This window comes from Nerophis lumbriciformis, linkage group LG01 (genome assembly GCF_033978685.3).
Source record: "Nerophis lumbriciformis linkage group LG01, RoL_Nlum_v2.1, whole genome shotgun sequence".
Classification (NCBI taxonomy): Eukaryota; Metazoa; Chordata; class Actinopteri; order Syngnathiformes; family Syngnathidae; genus Nerophis; species Nerophis lumbriciformis.
The window spans coordinates 44,195,632-44,217,635 of NC_084548.2; the positions used below are offsets into that span (position 1 = coordinate 44,195,632).

The 22,004-nt window shown below is 41.0% G+C and overlaps 1 protein-coding gene across 1 annotated transcript in view; it reads left to right on the forward strand.

The window, feature by feature from the left end:
• Positions 1-291: 291 nt before the first annotated feature.
• Positions 292-22,004, forward strand: part of LOC133621174 (PDZ domain-containing protein 4-like) — a 40,913-nt gene continuing 19,200 nt past the window's right edge. The window contains exon 1 of the mRNA XM_061983122.2: positions 292-2,085. Coding sequence (XP_061839106.1) covers positions 2,026-2,085 — 60 coding nt within the window. The 5' untranslated portion in view covers positions 292-2,025. The remainder of the gene's footprint in view (positions 2,086-22,004) is intronic.

The following is a 22,004-nucleotide window of genomic DNA, read 5'->3' on the forward strand; positions in this document are numbered from 1 at the left end:
TTCACTGCTCCTTATTTCATTCAGTGCTACGTGACTCCATGTGCAGTCCTGCTGGAACACAAAGCAGATAGGCTTCCCTGCACTGGCTCGCTTGCCTGCAGACAAGCAAAGCATAGAGAGGCAGGAGGGAGCAAGGAGGAGGGAGAGGACAGCAAATGAGGTGTGGGCAAAATTATGGGGGGGACTAGCAAAGAGAGCCCATCCCTGGAAACACAGAGAAAGAGGGTGGGGTAAGAAGAGAGGACGTTTGTAGTGTAGAAAGCAGCTTCAGTATAGTAGCAGCTCGGTGCAGAGTCCTGATGGGCAGCAGACTCCCATCAGTGGGGACCAGCCGCCTATTGTGTTCCCCACGCTGCAGCACGGGGCGGCATTTACCGTCGCGCCCAAGGCGAGAAGCAGAGAACTATCCTCCAATCAGTAGAGGATGATTTCACTCCTCCCGTGAGGCTTCTGCTGATGCAAATTTATTGCTGACATGCAGGGATGGTGCTTTTTACTTCTTTGCTCCAACACAATCCTGCCACCTGGACTGAGTGGCAGAAGAGAGCAGGACTAACATGGATCTACCTTTTCCTTCTGCAAACCGAAAGGGGGATTCACTTTACCAGCTGCACAAGTACTTCGCGAGGACATGTTCTTAGTTGATCCCTTATTTAGTTTGTGCTCTCCTTAAAGCAGACACAATCAGGTGCTGGACTGCAGTCATTTTCAAGTTGACACTGTTGCATGTTCCGTCTTCACTTTGACTACGGCTGTCATGCTCCTCTCAGAGGTTCATTGAGGGTTATTCCCATTTGCTCCTGCATGTGCGCCTCAGAGTGTGGTTGTCTGTCAGGCTTCGGGATTACAGCACCTCTGGAAAAGAATACAGGTGCAGTGAAGCCTTGATCAAGGCTTAACTGCTGTAATAGCTTGTCCCTGGCAGCCTGCGGAGCCAGGGACACTTCACACACGGCTCAAGCTGCGACTGCATTGACACTTGCTGCAGGAGGATTATAGATAAAAGGTTAAAGCAACATGATTTGACTCAGAGGGCAAAACCCAGATAACAGGGAAAGTTGTATTGAGTTTGTGCTTCCTTGTAATCCAGGTTATCCTCATGGAATGTAATATCAGTGAGGACTATTAAACGAGAGAGAAGAGAGCAGACAATAATACACAGAAGAAACTTGACCTCTGTAATTATCAATCACAAAATCAAATCAGGCTGTGATTAGATATTGATTTCTATGGCCAGACAGGATACTTTCTTGTCTCATTTGTCATCTCAAGAGGTCACTGATTTCATTAAGTGTCATTCAGTCTCACCCTGCAGCAGTCAGCTAGGCCCTTATAATCACCAACTTGGTGGTATTTGACAACAGATATGATAAAAAAAGAGGATTTTCTGCTTAAATATACAATGGTTGAGCATGTTTCATTATTCTCATATTTGGTGTTTACAGAAAATGAGGACATGAGATGAGAGCATGACATTTCACCCTGAATTGAAAGGCCAAAGGGTAAAAGAGCACATTTACTTCACCATCCTCTTCCAGAGGCTTTGAGGAGTGCATGAGTAATAGGAAAATTGTTGGAAAACAGAAATATTTGACAGCACGTAAAGTGCCGCTTGAGACTTTTTAGAGTTTAAAGTGTACAAACTTGGCAAAGAGCACAGGGCTGCACCAAGCGGAGCACAACAAGTGTACTGTCAAATCAGTTTTGCCGAAAAGGTGGAAAGGGATGTGTCTGAAAAGAGCACAAACTTTGATAACACAGAAGATCACGTCCACAGTGGACTAACATGAGTGACATGTTTTTCCGAAGAACACAAATAAGTGTGCCATCACGCATTTGACTTCCGAACAAAACACATGAGTAGTTTTTGAAGGTGAGGAAGAGGAGTGTTACAACGCTGCAAGCCAGGGTGGGGCCTCCCCCTGACACGGACAAAGACCTCGGAAGAAATCGTTCTGGCGTAAGAACCGCTCATCAGATCACTGCTCTGGACCTCCGCTGTCTTGCAGTGGGTTAGACATCACGATGGGGTGCAACATGTGTGTGGTCCAAAAGCCAGAAGAACAATACAGGGTCATGTTCCAGGTGAGCTCTCACACTTGTAATCATTCCTAATGTCTGTCTGACATTTTATTTTTCTTTCTCAAGAACAGATCACTAAATATATTTTTTTGGGAGGATCCCTAGAAGTACCATTTCAGCTTTCTGTCCCAGGGATCCAAAATTGATTTGCACATATTAACTGCAGAAACTTGGCACATCAACCTCATTGCACTGTATCATCCTATCAAAATCATTCTAGCAGGACCACGTTAGTCATTATTAATCTGATTAAATGCAATTAACCCATCTGCAGCGCAGAATGACTCAAACTCCTTGAAACGCCTGGCAACACATTTCGAGCAGTTTGTCCAAGTAGTGTCACGTCGCGCATACACAAATGGATGGTTAATGTGGTAGTGACCGGCTGCAAACATTAATATGCAAGACGGTAAAATTGATGAGAAATTTGAGCACAGAAAAAAAACATGATGGCATAGAACAGCTGACATTTATACACTTTTTTTATGCACACTCTGCTGGGCGAATGTTTTTTTTTTTTCCAGCAAAGCACTAACATCTTAAAAAAAGCACATAAATAACACAAAAGGAGTAACAAGTGCATGTTAAAGTGAATAAATATTAAAATAAAAGACAGGTGTTTTTATCAATGTGAACTGATGTTAAAGGTGTTTAATAAGTTAATATATATATATATATATATATATATATATATATATATATATATATATATATATATATATATATATATATATATATATAAACATTAAAGTACCAGAACAAGTTGACTTTATATCCTTAATTGTGTTTCATTGTATCCAATCAAACCATATCCAATTATATTTACAATCCGCAAAGTATGTGGAAATACCATCTAATTATTACAAAATGCCACAAATTCAGTCAGCCATTTTGAATATTCCGCTCCGAACGTCTTGGGTAATTTGGTTATATGCCTCTCATCTGGATATTAAGAAAATTTTGCCATAAATCTAAAAATTGTTCATCTTTGACATTCAACCATTCTACCGAAGACAGTGTCTGCAGAGAAACGTTTCCTTGTTAACCCTTTGTGTGCATCATGATTAATTGTTCATATAAACTGGAAGATATGGACATCCTATCAGTCGTCATCGAAGTAAGAGCAGACATTGTACAGTAACCTATCATTTTATTATGTTTGTAATTTGTATTTCTTGTTTAGCAGTTAGTAATACTGCTACATAATGCTTAGTGTTTCACTAAAGCTGGATCTGTTTAGCAGAGCTTCTAAAACTTGTAGTTCATCCTCCTTATATTCAGGATCAACAATATAAGCTGATGGATCATATTTTTCCCAAAGTAATTGTTGTTGGCTTTCACAAAGTCTGCATGATTCGCATTGTTTTTGGTGATGAAGTGATCTGCAGTCCCTACCTCTACGTCACGCAATGACGTGGCTGGCTTCCTCATTTTTGCTCAAAATGGCTCGGGAATCTCCCTGAGATTGATACTATTTTGATCATAACTATTGACTCGCAAACTTTGGAAGATGTTCGGTGTCATAAATCTGATATTAGCTTTAATATAGAGGCAATTTGTTTTTCCACTCTACTGGTACTTTAAGTGCATATATATTCCCTTCTTTCTTGAGTAATTTTGCTCATGCAAAATAAAACATGATACATGTACAGTAATCCCTCGTTTATGGCTGGTAATTGGTTCGGGACTTGACCATGATAATTGAATTTTCGTGAAGTAGGAATCATCCATCCATTCATCCATCCATCCATTTCCCACCGCTTGTCCCTTTTGGGGTCGCGGGGGGTGCTGGAGCCTATCTCAGCTGCATTCGGGCGGAAGGCGGTGTACACCCTGGACAAGTCGCCACCGAGGAATCATTTATTATACATTTATTATAAATGACATATTTTCGTAGCTTGAGCATAAAAAACAGTTTGCTGCCCTTTAAATGTTTTTTTTTTACATTATGAGAGCCTCCTGGACATGAAGTAACACCCTTCAGTCACCTTTACGCTCTTTTAAGCCAATATAGTAATGCTGCCTGAGGCTAAGCCAACCACGTTACTGAATAGCGCACTCTGATTGATTTGGTCTCATCTAATGGCCAAAGCTACTGTAGTATTGATATTTTTACCCATTTTAGCCATTTTATGCTAGAATATGTTAGGGCAAACATGTTGTAAAATATGCTTATAAAACAAACAAAAAATCTGCGATATGGTGAAGCCGCATTATTTGATATCTGATGTGGCGAGGGTTGATCAAAAAACAATTATAGTTGATGACAATTCATCAAAATTATCCAACAGCAACATTGATTAAACATTTGAATTAAAGTCGTTATAATCAAATGGATCAAAGTGTTTGTTTTTTGTACCTAACTTTCTGTGTATTGTATTCATGTTGTTGCATTTCCAAGTTGAAATAGTAAATTAGGGATGTCTATTTCCAGCATTTAATTGTACGGATTAAGATCAGAGCAAGCAGAGCAAAGTCCCAAAAGGTGGAGATGGAGCATGTAGCGCCAGAGAGGAAGCAGGATAGCTATGTTGTGAAAGATGCACTCAAATGAAAGTGAGTGAGAGAGAGGTTGCCAGGGTTACAGCCTCAGCACCACCTGCCAACTGGGACCCCAGAGCTTATCTAAGCTCGTCTGGCGATGCAGTGCCCGAGGAAGCTCCTGATGGCGACTCGGTAATACATGCGGTGACCCCGCATAAGCCTTGTGATCACGAGGCATGAACAATCCTCAGCAGTGCAACACTGTTGTTATCTGTGATGCTTTGTGTGCCATTTGGGATACCAGAGCATCACAGGAGCCCAGACTACTTAATGGGGCTGCATCTGGTGCCAGAAGCAAGAGAGAGGAATACTTAGCCCTTCCAAAGTCATGCTAATGAGATGAGCAGGGAAAAGGAGACTATCAGGAAAGTCTTCTAGTTCTGCTCTTTGGCCTCATGTGTCAGAAGCAATTGATTTGATGGAGCAGAGGCGTACAGACAGGCTGTAAAAATCAACAGGATTCTGTGGAAGACTGTGTATGTGTTGAGCCTGAAGGATTTGTCATCGAATAAAATTCACCTTGTTTAGCTATTGTTTTGGTAAGGTGACAAGCTCAGCGTTATGAGGTTATGGCTTGTGAAAAGAGTTGTTTATTATGCTGCAAAAGGTGGATTATTCGCAACACAACCAGACTGTTTCTTTCTACAACTTCAGTCTTGACATCAATACACAGTGAAATGATCATTAATCCAAACGTCATGTTACTTAAACAATAATAAAGGGATGGCAATTACATCCTGCTCATCAAATCACTGAAGTGCTCACTGTTTTCCCTTCAAACACATGCATCTCTGTGTTTATGTGAAATTATGTCTTCAAATGAAATCAACCCAGCAGCAGCAGTGCAGAGATGGTTAATTCCAACCGTTTTAAATCAGTTGGCCCCTTTGCCAGAGAAATATAAAACTCATACATTATACATCTAGACTCAGCAATGTTGTACACTGGTGGTGGTTGTTACTCACACACACCAATCGATTGCCAACCAAAGGCCTCCTTGCTTACAAAAACATGCTGCAAGCCACTTGCAAAATTTATAGTCAGCTGTTGAATGGTGGACTTGTGAATTGGGCTAGACTTAACACAAAGAGTAAACCTTTATTTCCTGACACGGTTCTACCGGTTTTCAAGGGAAGCTGCTGCCATGGCAACCAGTGTCTTTAAAAAAATGTGTGTGTGCGCGCCTGTGTGTGCATGTGTGAGTTCAAATCAAAATATCATGAATGAACTGAGAATTCCAAACAGTGGATTTGTAAATGATAATCACTCATAATAATTAATATACTTATTTTTTAAATGCCATTTCAATTAACCGATAAGTTGTCTGTCTTGAATTTAAAGGGAAACATTCATGTTTTTACTCATTGTTTTAAGGATTTTCAAATTATATATGAGTGTTAGCGTTACGTTTTCTTGTTGTGATGTTGAAATGTGGACCTTAAATCAGATATTATATTGTGGTGTTTACAAATATCTTATCCAAATAAAACATGTAACTTACACACTGAGTTCACTGCGTACATGTAAATATAGCTTTCTCCATTATACTGTAGGCCATGGCTGTCCAAACCTTTTCCAGCCGCATACATAAACATTTAAGGATGTAGGGGGCCAACATTGATGCATTGTATATTAAGGATAGTAAAACCAATACAATGTAGGTCAATCAATATATGTTAAACTATCTGAACAAAACACCTACATTATAGCTTTGTGTTATATGTAACAAAGCAAATCAGTGTAATATTTCATCTAATTATTCACCTACTTTGTACAAACGTTCATCATGATGGAATGCACGAAAAATAATCACAGGTCGTCGGCTATTTTGGCTTCCATGTCTCATTTTAGGGGGGATTTGGGCCAGATCGATTTTTTCTTTTCTTTGTTGAATATTCTAATCTTGTACGTCTTTAGTTTTGTGTCGCCAATGAAAAACAATTGAGGGGCCACAAATGGCCCCCGGGCCGCACTTTGGGCAAAACTGATGGGTTTGAGTATTAGAAACTCACCCACTGGGGTGAGTTTTTCCTTGCCCTTATGTGGGCTCTGTACCGAGGATGTCGTTGTGGCTTGTGCAGCCCTTTGAGACACTTGTGATTTAGGGCTATATAAATAAACATTGATTGATTGATTGATTGATTGAGTTTAGGGTTTAGTTGTTTTAGTCAGGGTATTTATTTTAAAAACACCTTTTTCAGTATTTTTAAATGCATGACATGAATTATTGCTTGTTCATGTCCTGTGTTACCTATACAGTATTTTTCTAATTATAAGGCACACTTTAAATCATTTCATTTTCTCAAAAATTGACAGTGTGCCTAATGAACAGATTATTTCAGGTTGTGCTTACTGACCTCGAAGCAATTTTATTTGGTAAATGGTGTAATGATACTGTAAGTGTGACACTCAGACATAAGAGATAGCTGTGGACTGCCAGATGACACTAGCAAGCAATCCCAAAACTGATGTTTCATTGAGAATATAGAACAGTGGTTCTTAAACTTTTTTTCACCAAGTACCACCTCAGAAAAAAAACTACCGGTGTCGTGGGTTTACATAATTCACCCAAGGAAATGTAGTTATTTTCGGTCGGACGTTTATTCACGGGACACATTTCCGGTGTTGTTGCAGTAATGATCCACGGATCACGAGATAATGCTCTGTTGTTGATTTAAGCAGTCTCAATGTCATTCAAACAGTTACCCCCATCTTTTGACACTTCTCCTTCGACTCCTGTCCTTACACGCTACACCGGTAAAACATATATGACGGGTCACGGGGAGAAGACGGTGTCGAAGTGGTAATTAAGATCCACGTAATTAAGATCAGCTCACAAAACGGCGTATCCTGAAGAGATGGTCAGAAAGCGACTTTGAAGATGGTCGGTAAAACATAATTTATGCAACATTTTTACCAAAGAACCATCATAACATGTTATGTAGACCACTAGGGACTGTTTTAAATGTAGAAAAAAATCATAATATGACCCCATTAATGCACCTTATAATCTTTTTGTATCGCTATCGACCTGCTCATAATCATAACATGACCCCATTAATGCGCCTTATAATCTTTTTTTGTATCATTATCGACCCGCTCATTGACAGTGCTCCTTATAATCAGGTGTTGTGCCAAAATGCGATTGCCCGCCAAAAATGTATTTCCTTCGCGGGAGCGCGCACCGCCCGCTAAACCTGCATTGCTTGGCTTCGTCTGTCCAAAGCGGATTACGAGGTGTAAGACAAACACTTTATCTTTGTGGTTATTGTAACGCTACGTATTTGACATTATTTAAGCCGTTATCGTATCTGAAAAATGACAGTTTGTCTTTTCTGTGGTATTAATGAGACTTAAAGAACTGTTGTTAGTCTGATGTTTATGTGATAAAACCTCTTTCTTGTTTGGAAGATACATACAATTAAAACTGTTATTTCTTCGTGCACATAATAAATATTTATAAAGTGTTTGGATGTATTCATTTATTTAAAATGTAAGGGTATTCTAGTACATTATGCAGGGATGAGATGTGTCAGTATCAAAATATGACTTGAAATAAATTTTTGGCAGCAGCAAAGTAGTCGTTTGGGTAGATTTTTAGCTTTGTAAAGGATATTTCAACAAGTAAACAGCACAGTAGGTACTTGATTTTGATATATGTAATGCTCATAAGGTTATACTAGTAAAATATGCAGAGATGAGATGTGTCACTTTCAAAATATTACTTTAAATCATTTTTTGGCAGCAGCAAAGTACAGTAGGTACTTGATTTTAATATATGTAAAACTCATAAGGGTATTCTAGTAGAATATGCACGTGTAAATATACAATGTCTAAATATCAAAATATGACGTTGAATCACATTTTGTCAGGCAATAATACATTTGATGAAAATTTGACATAAATTAATACATCCAAACACTTTATAAATATTTATTATGTGCACGAATAAATAACAGTTACAATTGTATGTATCTACCAAACAAGTAAGAGTTTATATCACATCAACAACAGACTAACAACACTCCTTTAAATTTCATTTATACCACAGAAAAGGCAAACTGTCACTTTTCGGACACGATAAAGGCCTAGATCAGGGGTCGGCAACCCAAAATGTTGAAAGAGCCATATTGGACCAAAAATACAAAAACAAATCTGTCTGGAGCTGCAAAAAATTAAAAGCCATATTACATACAGATAGTGTGTCATGAGATATAAATTGAATTAAGAGGACTTAAAGGAAACTAAATGAGCTCAAATATACCTACAAATGAGGCAAAATGATGCAATATGTACATATAGCTAGCCTAAATAGCATGTTAGCATCGATTAGCTTGCAGTCATGCAGTGACCAAATATGTCTGATTAGCACTCCACACAAGTCAATAACATCAACAAAACTCACCTTTCATGCACAACGTTAAAAGTTTGGTGGACAAAATGAGACAGAAAAAGAAGTGGCATAAAACACGTCCTAGAAAGTCGGAGAAAGTTATACATGTAAACAAACTACGGTGAGTTCAAGGACCGCCAAAATTAGTAGGACAAAACGGTGCTCGCCAAATACTCGAATCAGTGAAGCATGTTTAATACAAACAGTGTGCTTTGTTACAATTAGGGAGGCTTGTGTCATGTTTGTCCTCCTACAGAAACCATATTAAAACAAAAAATAGATTTTTTTCCCTTCATATTTTTCCATTTTTCATACATTTTTTTAAAAGCTCCAGAGAGCCACTAGGGCGGCGCTAAAGAGCCGCATGCGGCTCTAGAGCCGCGGGTTGCCGACCCCTGGCCTAGATAATGCCAAACACGTAGCGTTACAATAACCACGAATATATAGTGTTTGTCTTACACATAGTAATCCACTGTGGACAGACGAAGCCAAGCAATGCAGGTTTAGCGAGCGGTGCGCGCTCCCGCGAAGGAAGGATATACATTTTTGGCAGGCAATCATATTTTGTCACACCACCGTTGCGCCCTACGGCCCAAAAAATGTGGCACTTCATCTTGGACAACATTTAGTGCTTTTCTATATGAGCATATAATACATTTCTTCAATTAGTTGATACCTTTAATGGCTCATGGCATTTACAATTTATTTCTCAAATAAAATACACCTGACTGGCCGTTCATTTAATTTCACCTGGTGCAAACAGAGTACATGATTACCTTGTGGAGACTAACTGCTCGTCCTATATTACATTGGATGTATTGGATCTTTGAATGTTCTTCCTATCCTCTGTGGGCCTGATCAGCGTGGTTGCGAGGCTGGGTGAAGTCAGACAACAGGGCTTAGCACTGCACTAGGTCAGTTCCCACTCGAATTGATTTTCTGAGAAGGTGACTGCTCACGCCCGCAATGCATCGAGGGAGAGAGAGAAAAAAAATCCATTGTTGTGCAATCAAAGTGGGCAAGAGGGCATGTTTAGTCTGAATGGACACCGCGGAGTTGCACACAGATGTATGTGAACCTGGGAAACAATGTATGTATTTATGTACACATTGATATTCAGCATAATTCTCCATAGTCCTTTCCTTCCCCCGTTGTACAGAACATTCGTTTTCTCTTTGAAGGGCTGTCTGATGAAAACTAATTATGCATCAGCCACTTAGTTATTTCCCAGGAGCTCCTATTGTGTTCCTATACAAGAACCCTGAACCTCACGCGTTGTTTACATTCAAACAAACAATTTCAAGAGCTTGTTTTGTTTACCCACAATTTCCCTCCACCATAAGCATCTCTCTTTCCTATAGCAGTCTATATTTTGGTCTCTTTCATCTCCATCTGCATCGCCTCCACCCTGTAGCTCCACAGCCCACATAGCCACCACCCACCTCCTGCTGTGAATACTTTCATTGTTCTTGCTGCAAGTTGTATCCCAAAAAACTAATGGAATGTGGGTATGGCATGATCACTTGTACACCCACAATATTAGGTACAGCTGGACACAAACAATACAATATATACAAGAACTGTATCATAATGCTCACTTTGGATTTAATTCAGTAATATGTTTTGGAAGGATGCACCATGGGGAAAACTTAAAGGGGACCTATTTTCTAATCTACATTTAAAATACTTCCTTGTGGTCCAGATAAAACATACTGGATATGCCTCAGTGTAAATGTTGTGTAAACTCAGTTTCTAACCTGTTTTTTGGCCATATAAGTACATCTGTGTCATGTCTGTTGATCATGTTTTTGTTTTAGTCATGTTTGGTTTTGTTTTTGGACTCTTTGTGCACTCTTGTTTGTTTTGTCACCCTAGCAACCCATTAGTTTTCACCTGTCATGTCACGCACCTGTCCTACGCTTTGCACTCGCACACCTGTCACTAATCATGTCACTGCTATTTAAGACTGTCTTTTTCTGCTGCTCGTCCTGGTGATGTTATCCTTTCATACCATGCTTCTTCTGACACCCCTGCTACCTCGTTTTGTCTTCATGCTACCATAGTTCCATGCCAAGTAAGTTTTTGTTTATTGTTCATAGTTTCTGCCTTTGTGCTAGTCTTTTGGTTTCATTAGTCAAGTTTGTTCTCCGCCATTGTGGGCGCCTTTTGTTTGCTTCCATTTTTGTAGTCTGTTAATGTTTAAAATAAAATATGTACTTACATTCACGCCTTGCCCGCGCCAACTTTCCTTTGCATTACGGGGAAACACAACACCCAAAGGACCACGTATTGACAATCTGTCAATCTGTGGCGTCACAAATGGCCCACAGTTTTAAAAAAAGAGTTTAAAGGCATCCAAAACTGTGTGCAAGCTCACTCCCCAATGCATGAACCGTATGATGTGACGCTTTGGCATTGTTTGTCGCAAGTATATCTAACATTGTAGCAGCATTTATAAGTCAAGAAAAAATCATCGCAAATCATCACAGGTCCCTTACAGGATCAATTATACAAGAGATTGTCCATCTGTTTTAAACAGTAAATCCTTTATAAGAAATAGCAAAGCTTGTGCCATGGTCTTACTAAGTAAGAACATGACTTGAGACTCAGAACTGCGTATAGAGAGAGTATGGCCAACAGTGCCTCTGCTGGTTGCACCCAAGCAGTGCACTGTCTTTTGCCTCAACCATCCATCCATCCATTTTCTACCGCTTATTCCCTTCGGGGTCGCTGGAGCCTATCTCAGCTACAATCAGGCGGAAGGCGGTGTACACCCTGGACAAGTCGCCACCTCATCGCAGGGCCAACACAGATAGACAGACAACATTCACACTCACATTCACAAATCAGGGGCCAATTTAGTGTTGCCAATCAACCTATCCCCAGGTGCATGTCTTTGGAGGTGGGAGGAAGCCGGAGTACCCGGAGGGAACCCACGCAGTCACGGGGAGAACATGCAAACTCCACACAGAAAGTTCCCAAGGCCAGGATTGAACCGGGAACTTTCTGTGTGGAGTTTGCATGTTCTCCCCGTGACTGCGTGGGTTCCCTCCGGGTACTCCGGCTTCCTCCCACCTCCAAGCTGAGATAGGCTCCAGCGCCCCCCGCGACCCCAAAGGGAATAAGCGGTAGAAAATGGATGGATGGATGGTTGAGGCAAAAGACAGTGCACTGCTTGGGTGCAACCAGCAGAGACACTGTTGGCCATACTCTCTCTATACCAGTCAAAGCATAATTCAATGAATAATGATTTAATTGCCTAATAGATTATCATTCCCAGCCCTAATGTTTAGTTTTGTGGATGTATTGTTGCAGTGCATATGTATGTTTTTGTTATTTAGCTACATGATCTGACATGATTGGTTCGGATTGTTATTTCATTTTCCTTTGTTTGGATCTGTGTTGGCCCTGCGGTGAGGTGGTGACTTGTCCAGGGTATACCCCACCTACCGCCCGAATGCAGCTGTGATAGGCTCCAGCACCCCCGCCACCCCGATAGGGACAAGCGGTAGAAAATGGATGGATGGATGGAATCAATTCCCGTACAATAGAGCCTATGGGAGTCGCTCTATTCTGCCTATGAAGCGCTTAAAACATCCAAACACCTCCATTAATGTTTTATATGCACACTGTATACATCCATAATAACATGTAATATTTACGTATTTTGCTCATTTTAAACATACGGCGGCACAATAATTAAAAAAAAACATGAGATTCGCTTTGAGGAATTACTATTCACTCAGACTTCATGAGAGCCACCGAAACATAATAAATCATAACTAACTCTACAATGTCTGCTGTCATTGAGATGGCGACTGAGAGGATGTTCATATATTCTCGTTTAGATGAAGAATGACTCATAATCCTTGCAAAGAAAAAAGATTGGTGGAACCAAGCGTCTTTTTGTGTCTCTCACCATTCCCAGGTCTAAAATGGATGACAAAGTTGACCAACTAGTCAGATTATGTCCTCAACATTCTACTATCAAGGTGAAAGGCATTATTTATGATCTAGAATAAACTTTTACAAGCTCCGAGGCGAGAAAGCAGCTCACCAGCTGATAATGTCAACATACGCACACACGTGAATCATAACGGCAGCACTAAAAAAAGTTTGTCTGTGTTAGTGCTTATAATAACAATATGACCAATACTTGGTTAATATTCAAGTCACAAAATATAAATGGATTATTGTTGCCACTTTTGGATTGTTATTTAGAGCATTGTTTTTCAACCTTTTTTGAGCCAAGGCACATTTTTTTCATTGAAAAAATCCGACGGCACACCCCCAGCAGAAATAATTCAAAAATTGTACTCAATATTGACGATAAAAAGTATTCGTCGCAATTGTTGAATATGAATGTAGACCATAACCGACTATGCTTTACTATACTTGTCTCAAAGTACTGTCACGACCTGTCACATCACGCTGTGACTTATTTTGAGTTTTTTGGTGTTTTCCTGTGTGTAGTGTCTTGCGCTTTTCCTGTTTTGTTGGTATCATCCTTGTTGCAGTTTCATGTCTTCCTTTCAGCGCTTTTCCTTACACCTGTTTTGTTTTAGCAATCAAGACTATTTCAGTTGTTGCTATCCTTCTTTGTGTGGACATTGTTGTCATGTCATGTATGGATGTACTTTGTGGATGCCATCTCTGCTCCACAGGCTGTAAATCTTTGCTGTCATCCAGCATTCTGTTTTTCTTTACTTTGTAGCCAGTTCAGTTGTAGTTTTGTTCTGCATAGCCATCCCTAAGCTTCAATGCCTTTTTTTAGGGGCACTCACCTCTTGTTTATTTTTGGTTTAAGTGTTAGATAACTTTTTACCTTCACATTGCCTCCCGCTGTTGTCTTCATTATATGATCATGGCAAACCATGTTCCCGACGTCTACAAAGCAATTAGCTACCTGCTGCCACCTACTGATATGGAAGAGTATTACACGGTTACTCTGCCGAGCTCTAGACAGTACCGACACTCAACAACGGCACATTATTTGCGGATTATAATTACTGGTTTGCAGAAAATATTTTAAATCCAAATAGCTGAAATTATCAATCAATCAATCAATCAATCAATGTTTATTTATATAGCCCTAAATCACAAGTGTCTCAAAGGGCTGCACAAGCCACAACGACATCCTCGGTACAGAGCCCACATAAGGGCAAGGAAAAACTCACCCCAGTGGGACGTCATGTTAAGTTAAATTCCCAAATATGTCTCACTGAATGAAACTTTGATACCAACTCTCGCCTTGTAAAAGGTTTGTGCACTTTTTGAGAATGGTGTTATCTTGCGATGCCGCACGTCTGTTAAAATCAGGAAGTCAGAGCACGAATAATTAAACGCTCTATTTTACACACCGTGTAAATTAGATCATCTCCCACGGCCCACCAGACTGTATTTCACGGCACTTGTGCCGCTGCACAGTGGTTGAAAAACACTGATTTAGAGGGCTTTATGGACGGAATAGAGGCCCTCGCATTGACTCTGTTGCAAGCAGACCTTTATTGACGTTTATTTACGAATGCATTACAAAATGCATTAATGCATAAAAAAACATTACATCTGTCTTAATAATAATGGATTATATTTATATAGCACTATAGGGGGCGGTATAGCTCGGTTGGTAGAGTGGCCGTGCCAGCAACTTGAGGGTTGCAGGTTCGATCCCCGCTTACGCCATCCTAGTCACTGCCGTTGTGTCCTTGGGCAAGACACTTTACCCACCTGCTCCCAGTGCCACCCACACTGGTTTAAATGTAACTTAGATATTGGGTTTCACTATGTAAAGCGCTTTGAGTCACTAGAGAAAAAGCGCTATATAAATATAATTGACTTCACTTCACTTCACTTTTCTAGACACTCAAAGCGCTTCACAGAGAAGTGAGGACCCAACATTCATTCACTCCACATTCACACCTGGTAGTGGTAAGCTACATTTGTAGCCACAGCTGCCCTGGGGTAGATTGACGGAAGCGTGGCTGCAAATTTGCGCCTACGGCCCCTTCGACAACCACCCATCATTCATTCACCAGTGTGAGTGGCACTGGGGGCAAGGGTAAAGTGTCCTGCCAGTGATTTGGATGGCAAGAGGCAGAGAGCGAACCTGCAACCCTCAAAGTCCTCTACCCACCATGCCATGCCGCCCCTACATCTGTCTTCTTGTCTCTCATAATAGACTTAGACTTAGACAAACTTTAATGATCCACAAGGGAAATTGTTCCACACAGTAGCTCAGTTACAATGATGGAAAGTCTAAGGATGGAAAGGACAATGCAGGTATAAATAGACTAAATATAGCGATATAAAATATAACATATATACGATTTTGAGCAATAGGCAAAATAAAAAAAAAAGGACAGTTACACTTTGAGGGTGAAACTTTTTTTTTTGTGTGTGTATATTGGGTCTTATAGGCGCAGTCAGGGTGTTGGTGGTTTGGTGGCCAGAGGATTGCATCTCTGCTTTTTGCAGATGATGTGGTCCTGTTGGCTTTGTCAGGCTGGGACCTTCAGCGTTCCCTGGGGCGGTTTGCTGTCGAGTGTCACTCGGAAAAGAGTGGACTGCACCCTCCGAGTTGGTAGTGAAGTTCTGCCTTAAGTGGAACAGTTCAGGTATCACGGGGTCTTGTTCACGAGTGAGGGAAGAATGGAACGCGAGATTCACCGACGGGTTGGTCCAGCTTGATGCAATCACTGTTACCGGTCAGTCTACGTTCCTACCCTCACCTATGGTCACGAGCTTTGGGTAATGACCAAAAGGACAAGCTTGCGAATACAAGCGGCAGAAATGAGTTTCCTCCACAGAGATAGGGTGAGGAGCTCGGTAATCTGAGAGGGACTGCTGGCCCTTCACGTCGAGAGGAGCCAGCTGATTGGAATCGGGCATCTACTACGGATGCCTGCTGTACGCCTCCCTGGTGAGGTGTTTAGGGCATGTCCAGCAGACCTAGGACACACTGGAGAAACTACAGTATGTCTCACAGCTGGCCTGGGAATGCCTCGGTGTCTCCCCGGTGGAACTATAGGAGGTAACTGGGGACAGGGAAGTCTGGGCATCTCTGCTTAGACTGCTGCCCCCACGACCCGGACTTAGATAAGCGGTGGACAATGCATGCATGGATGGTCTTATTAGTGCAGGAGTGCCTAATATTGTGACCTAGTGAATGTATATTTGATGGCCTACTAACCCAGAGATGTGTGTAATGGATTCTACATCAGGTCTGGTAGACAAGTGCTATTACCCAGCATGAAGTCCTCTTCAAAGCAGTCCAAGCACCCTCATTGATAATGAATGAGCAATCCCCCGCCACCCCCCAACGTACTGGTCTTATTCAGTATTCATACTTGTCACTCATTGACAGAGAGGTGTTCCTTCCAGCCTTTTTCTGATAGCTTCTGTTGTTGAAAGTGGAAATAACACGGAGGAAGGATGCTTAAGTACCTTCGCGAACAAGCACTCTAAGTAGGCCTAATTGCGCACAAGCCCCTGCAAAAGAGCAAATGTCTTATTTGTTGCCAGGTTTGTAAGAACAGTAGTAGAGGCAATGAGATTTATGAAGGGACTTTAGAGCGAAAAAGGACAAACACAAGGCGACGGAGCGGCTGAAATAGAAATAGAGCAGCGTGGGTCGACATCTCCAGGGGAGGGACAGAGCAGACAGGAGTGCTGAGGCAGCACGGCCAGATAAGTTCTATAGAGCGGAGAGAAGGCAAGATGAATGTGAACATGGGGTACAATGGTTAGGAAGGAGGCAGAGTGGGGGTGCAAATGTGGTGAGAGTGGTGGAGCGCCGTTCGAGAGAGATAAAAAAAAGAGACAAGACGCTGAAGAGCGTTTGCACAAAGGAACACAGATTGGAAACTAACAAGGAAGACTGTGCAAGCTGTGTAAATTAGCCATACATTAGTCTTTCATGCATCGTTGCAAGTATAGGATGAATCTATGCATATGAAAAACAAGACTTTTACAGATATCAGCTCCTGCAGAGTGACTGGCTTGGAGGAAAATGAGTTGAATGACAGCTGGCATGAGCACTGACAGGAGTATTATACAGTACACATACAGTATCTCTCTTTCTGTTGGTAGTCTGTTCCTATGGGGCAAAAAACGAAAACAATTTTTCTTTTGTATTTTTGCATGCAGAAAACAAGGTTAGGTTGACCTTTACTGAAGGTGTTGGGGAAGATGGCAATGAGCGAGGAGCGTTGAGTAGAGGCCATCTTCATACTATCCATCCATCCATTTTGTACCACTGCTGGAGCCGAACTCAGCTGTATTCGGGCGAAAGGCGGGGTACACCCTGGACAAGTCACCACCTCATCGCAGGGCCAACACAGACAACATTCACACTCACGTTCACACACTAGAATAGAATAGAATAGAATAGAATGCCTTTTGTTGCTACTATACACAGGTACAATGAGATTAAAAGCAACTCTAGTATCAGTGCGACAGTCTATAAATATGCAAAACATAGGAAGGAAAGAAAATTAAAATAGTGCAAAAAGAGGTAAGGTGCACAGTCCAGTCCTGAGAACGAATGTTCTGAATGTGTTGTTTAAATATTAGATAATAAATATTATACTATATACATATATGCAGAAGCATTCAGACTGTGAGTGTTTTTTTCCATATCAATCAATCAATCAATGTTTATTTATATAGCCCTAAATCACAAGTGTCTCAAAGGGCTGCACAAGCCACAACGACATCCTCGGTACAAAGCCCACATAAGGGCAAGGAAAAACTCACCCCAGTGGGACGTCGATGTGAATGACTATGAGAAACCTTGGAGAGGACCGCATATGTGGGTAACCCCCCCCCCCCTCTAGGGGAGACCGAAAGCAATGGATGTCGAGTGGGTCTGACATAATATTGTGAGAGTCCAGTCCATAGTGGATCCAACATAATAGTAAGAGTCCAGTCCATAGTGGGACCAGCAGGACACCATCCCGAGCGGAGACGGGTCAGCAGCGCAGAGATGTTCCCAGCCGATGCACAGGCGAGCGGTCCACCCCGGGTCCCGACTCTGGACAGCCAGCACTTCATCCATGGCCACCGGACCTGTGCCCCACCCCCCCCTCCACAAGGAAAAGGGGAGCAGAGGAGAAAAGAAAAGAAACGGCAGATCAACTGGTCCAACAGGGGGGCTATTTAAAGGCTAGAGTATACAAATTAGTTTTAAGATGGGACTTAAATGCTTCTACTGAGGTAGCATCTCTAATTGTTACCGGGAGGGCATTCCATAGTACTGGAGCCCGAATAGAAAACGCTCTATAGCCCGCAGACGTTTTATGGGCTCTGGTAATCACTAATAAGCCGGAGTTCTTTGAACGCAGATTTCTTGCCGGGACATATGGTACAATGCAATCGACAAGATAGGACGGAGCTAGACCGTGTAGTATTTTATACGTAAGCAGTAAAACCTTAAAGTCTCATCTTAAGTGCACAGGAAGCCAGTGCAGGTGAGCCAGTATAGGCGTAATATGATCAAACTTTCTTGTTCTTGTCAAAAGTCTAGCAGCCGCATTTTGTACCAACTGTAATTTTTTAATGCTAGACATAGGGAGACCCGAAAATAATACGTTACAGTAGTCGAGACGAGACGTAACGAACGCATGAATAATGATCTCAGCGTCGCTAGTGGATAAAATAGAACGAATTTTAGCGATATTACGGAGATGAAAGAAGGCCGTTTTAGTAACACTCTTAATGTGTGATTCAAACGAGAGAGTTGGGTCGAAGATAATACCCAGATTCTTTACTGATTCGCCTTGTGTAATTGTTTGGTTGTCAAATGTTAAGGTGGTATTATTAATAAATGTCAGTGTTTAGCAGGACCGATAATCAGCATTTCCGTTTTCTTGGCGTTGAGTTGCAAGAAGTTAGCGGACATCCATTGTTTAATTTCATTAAGACACGGCTCCAGCTGACTACAATCCGGCGTGTTGGTCAGCTTTAGGGGCATGTAGAGTTGGGTGTCATCAGCATAACAATGAAAGCTAACACCGTATTTGCGTATGATGTCGCCTAGCGGCAGCATGTAAATACTAAAGAGTGCAGGGCCAAGAACCGAACCCTGAGGAACTCCGCACGTTACCTTAACATAGTCCGAGGTCACATTATTATGGGAGATGCATTGCATCCTGTCAGTAAGATAAGAGTTAAACCACGACAAAGCTAAGTCTGACATACCAATACGTGTTTTGATACGCTCTAATAAAATATTATGATTGACGGTATCGAAAGCAGCGCTAAGATCAAGAAGCAGCAACATAGATGACGCATCAGAATCCATCGTTAGCAGTAGATCATTAGTCATTTTTGCGAGGGCTGTCTCCGTAGAGTGATTTGCCCTGAAACCGGATTGAAAAGGTTCACAGAGATTGTTAGACATTAACATTTTAATTATTTAGCTGCTGTGCGACAATTTGTTCGAGGATTTTCGAAATAAAGGGAAGGTGGGACACCGGTCGGTAGTTTACCATGAGGTCAGGATCAAGGTTAGGTCTTTTGAGCAGAGGATGAATAACCGCTTTCTTGAATGCTAGGGGAACAGTGCCAGAGGAAAGTGATAAGTTTATAATATTTAGCACTGATGGACCTAATAATACAAAAATCTCCTTGATAAGTTTCCCAGGAAGTGGGTCAAGTAAACATGTTGTTTGTTTTATCCCACTTACACGCCGTAATAGTTCCTCTAATGTTATTTCATCAAAAAGAGAGAGACTATTTTGTATTGCAGTATCCGTCGTAGATACAGTTGTATCTGTGTTAATAGAACCCAGTTGTAGCTGGGATGCGTTGTCTTTAATCTCCTTTCTAATGAGTTAAATTTTCTTATTAAAGAAATTCATAAAGTCATCTGCCGAGTGGGTGGAGCTATTGGGAGGAGTCCCTTGTTGGGTTAGCGATGCTACTGTACTAAACAAAAATTTAGGATTGTTTTTGTTGAGGCGGATGAGATTTGAGTAATATTTAGCTTTAGCTAAGGTAAGCATGCGTTTATACGATATTAAACTATCACTCCATGCTTGATGGAAAACCTCAAGCTTTGTCGCGCGCCATTTGTGTTCCAACTTTCTACATGATAATTTATGAGCTCTGGTTTCTTCTGTAAACCATGGGGTGCGCCTTTTAGGGGCCCTTTTTTGTTTTAGCGGTGCTATACTATCAATGGTTTTGCGCAGGGCATTGTCAAAGTTGTTAGTGAGGTTATCAATAGAGCCGACATAATTTGGGAATGGTGCCATTACCGAAGGCAGTAGGTCAGCAAGAGTCATCGTTGTGGCAGCATTAATGTTGCGGCTGCTATAGCAGTTATTATTATTATTAGTTTGTTGACAATGAGTCAGAACTTCGAATTTTATAAGGTAATGATCGGACATTACTTTAGTATACGGGAGTACCATAACTTTGGAGGTGGTGACACCCCTGACCAGCACTAGATCTATCGTATTGCCGTTGCGATGCGTAGGTTCATTTATTATTTGTGTAAGACCACAGCTATCAATTATAGTCTGGAGCGCCACGCACTGAGGGTCCGATGGGGTATTCATATGGATATTAAAGTCCCCCATTATGATTATATTGTCTGCGTGCGTCACTAGATCAGCAACGAACTCTGAGAATTCATTGATAAAGTCCGAGTAGGGCCCTGGGGGGCGGTAGATAACAGCCATATCGAGAGGCAGCGGTGCGACAGACCTCATAGTAAGCACCTCAAACGATTTGTATTTATTATTTAGGTTAGGGGTAAGGTTAAAGTTTTCATTGTATATTAGTGCGACCCCCCCACCCCTTTTAAGGGGACGGGCAATATGCGCATTCGTATAGTTAGGAGGAGATGCCTCATTTAGCGCAAAAAAATCGTCTGGTTTGAGCCAGGTTTCGCTAAGACCAATGACGTTAAGATTGTTGTCTCTAATGACCTCATTAACTAATAACGTTTTGGGAGACAATGATCTTATGTTTAAAAAGCCCATATTATAAATATTGGGCTGTTTTGACGAGTTTTTGTTTAAATTATCCGTAGTAGCAATATTAATAATGTTGCGTTTATTATACGTAGTGCACTTTAAATAGTTTCGACCATATCTAGGAATTGATACGACAGGAATTTTCAGATTGTTTGCTTGATGCTGCGATCAACTGAATGCATCATGATTTGCCACCTCAGTAGAATGCATATCTACCCCGGACACATTCACAACAGAAAACACATTATGTGAGTTGTGTGTTATTCTAAGAAAATTGCTATGCGTACAGGAATTATCCAGCCTGGTGCTGGCTATTTCTAGCTTAACTGACTCCTCACCCGGACTAGCAGGCTCTGTAATTGCCTGTGACCGGGCTTGCTCTAGTGTAGTTAGTCAAATGTGACTTAAACAGTAGTCTATGTTTTTAGAGATATATATATATATATACAGTAATACACTAAAACATTAAAAAACAAACACAAAAAACGTAAAAACAACAAGATTTTACGGTAAAAAACAATCAAACAGGCTGCTCTGTTGCTTGAATTTTACCGCTAAAAACAGTGGTATTGTTTCTCCATTCCATTCCATTTATTAAATTTTGTATATGCTGTAAAAAAAAACAACACTGCTTTTACTATAACATTCTGATGACTGAGCTGCAAGTTTTTAAAGTAAAATTTAAATATTTATTTTGCAGCTTATGTAAAAAAATATGTCAATGTATTATATATATTCATATGTATATTCGTATGTTACTCATTGTTAAAAGCGACTCTCTGAGGGCAACCATAACTGCGATGTGGCCCTCAATGAAAAAAAGTTTGAGACCCCTGGTTTAGAAATATTACCTGCTGAGAGCTGGAAGAGGTCCACCTACCATACATTGTGAATTTAGCAAAAAAAAGCCCCTTTAATTTAGTCCAAATTTTGTAACATGGGGTTACAGCATGACATCATGTAAACACAGCTTGAATAAATCATTAATAATATGCACTGAGCCA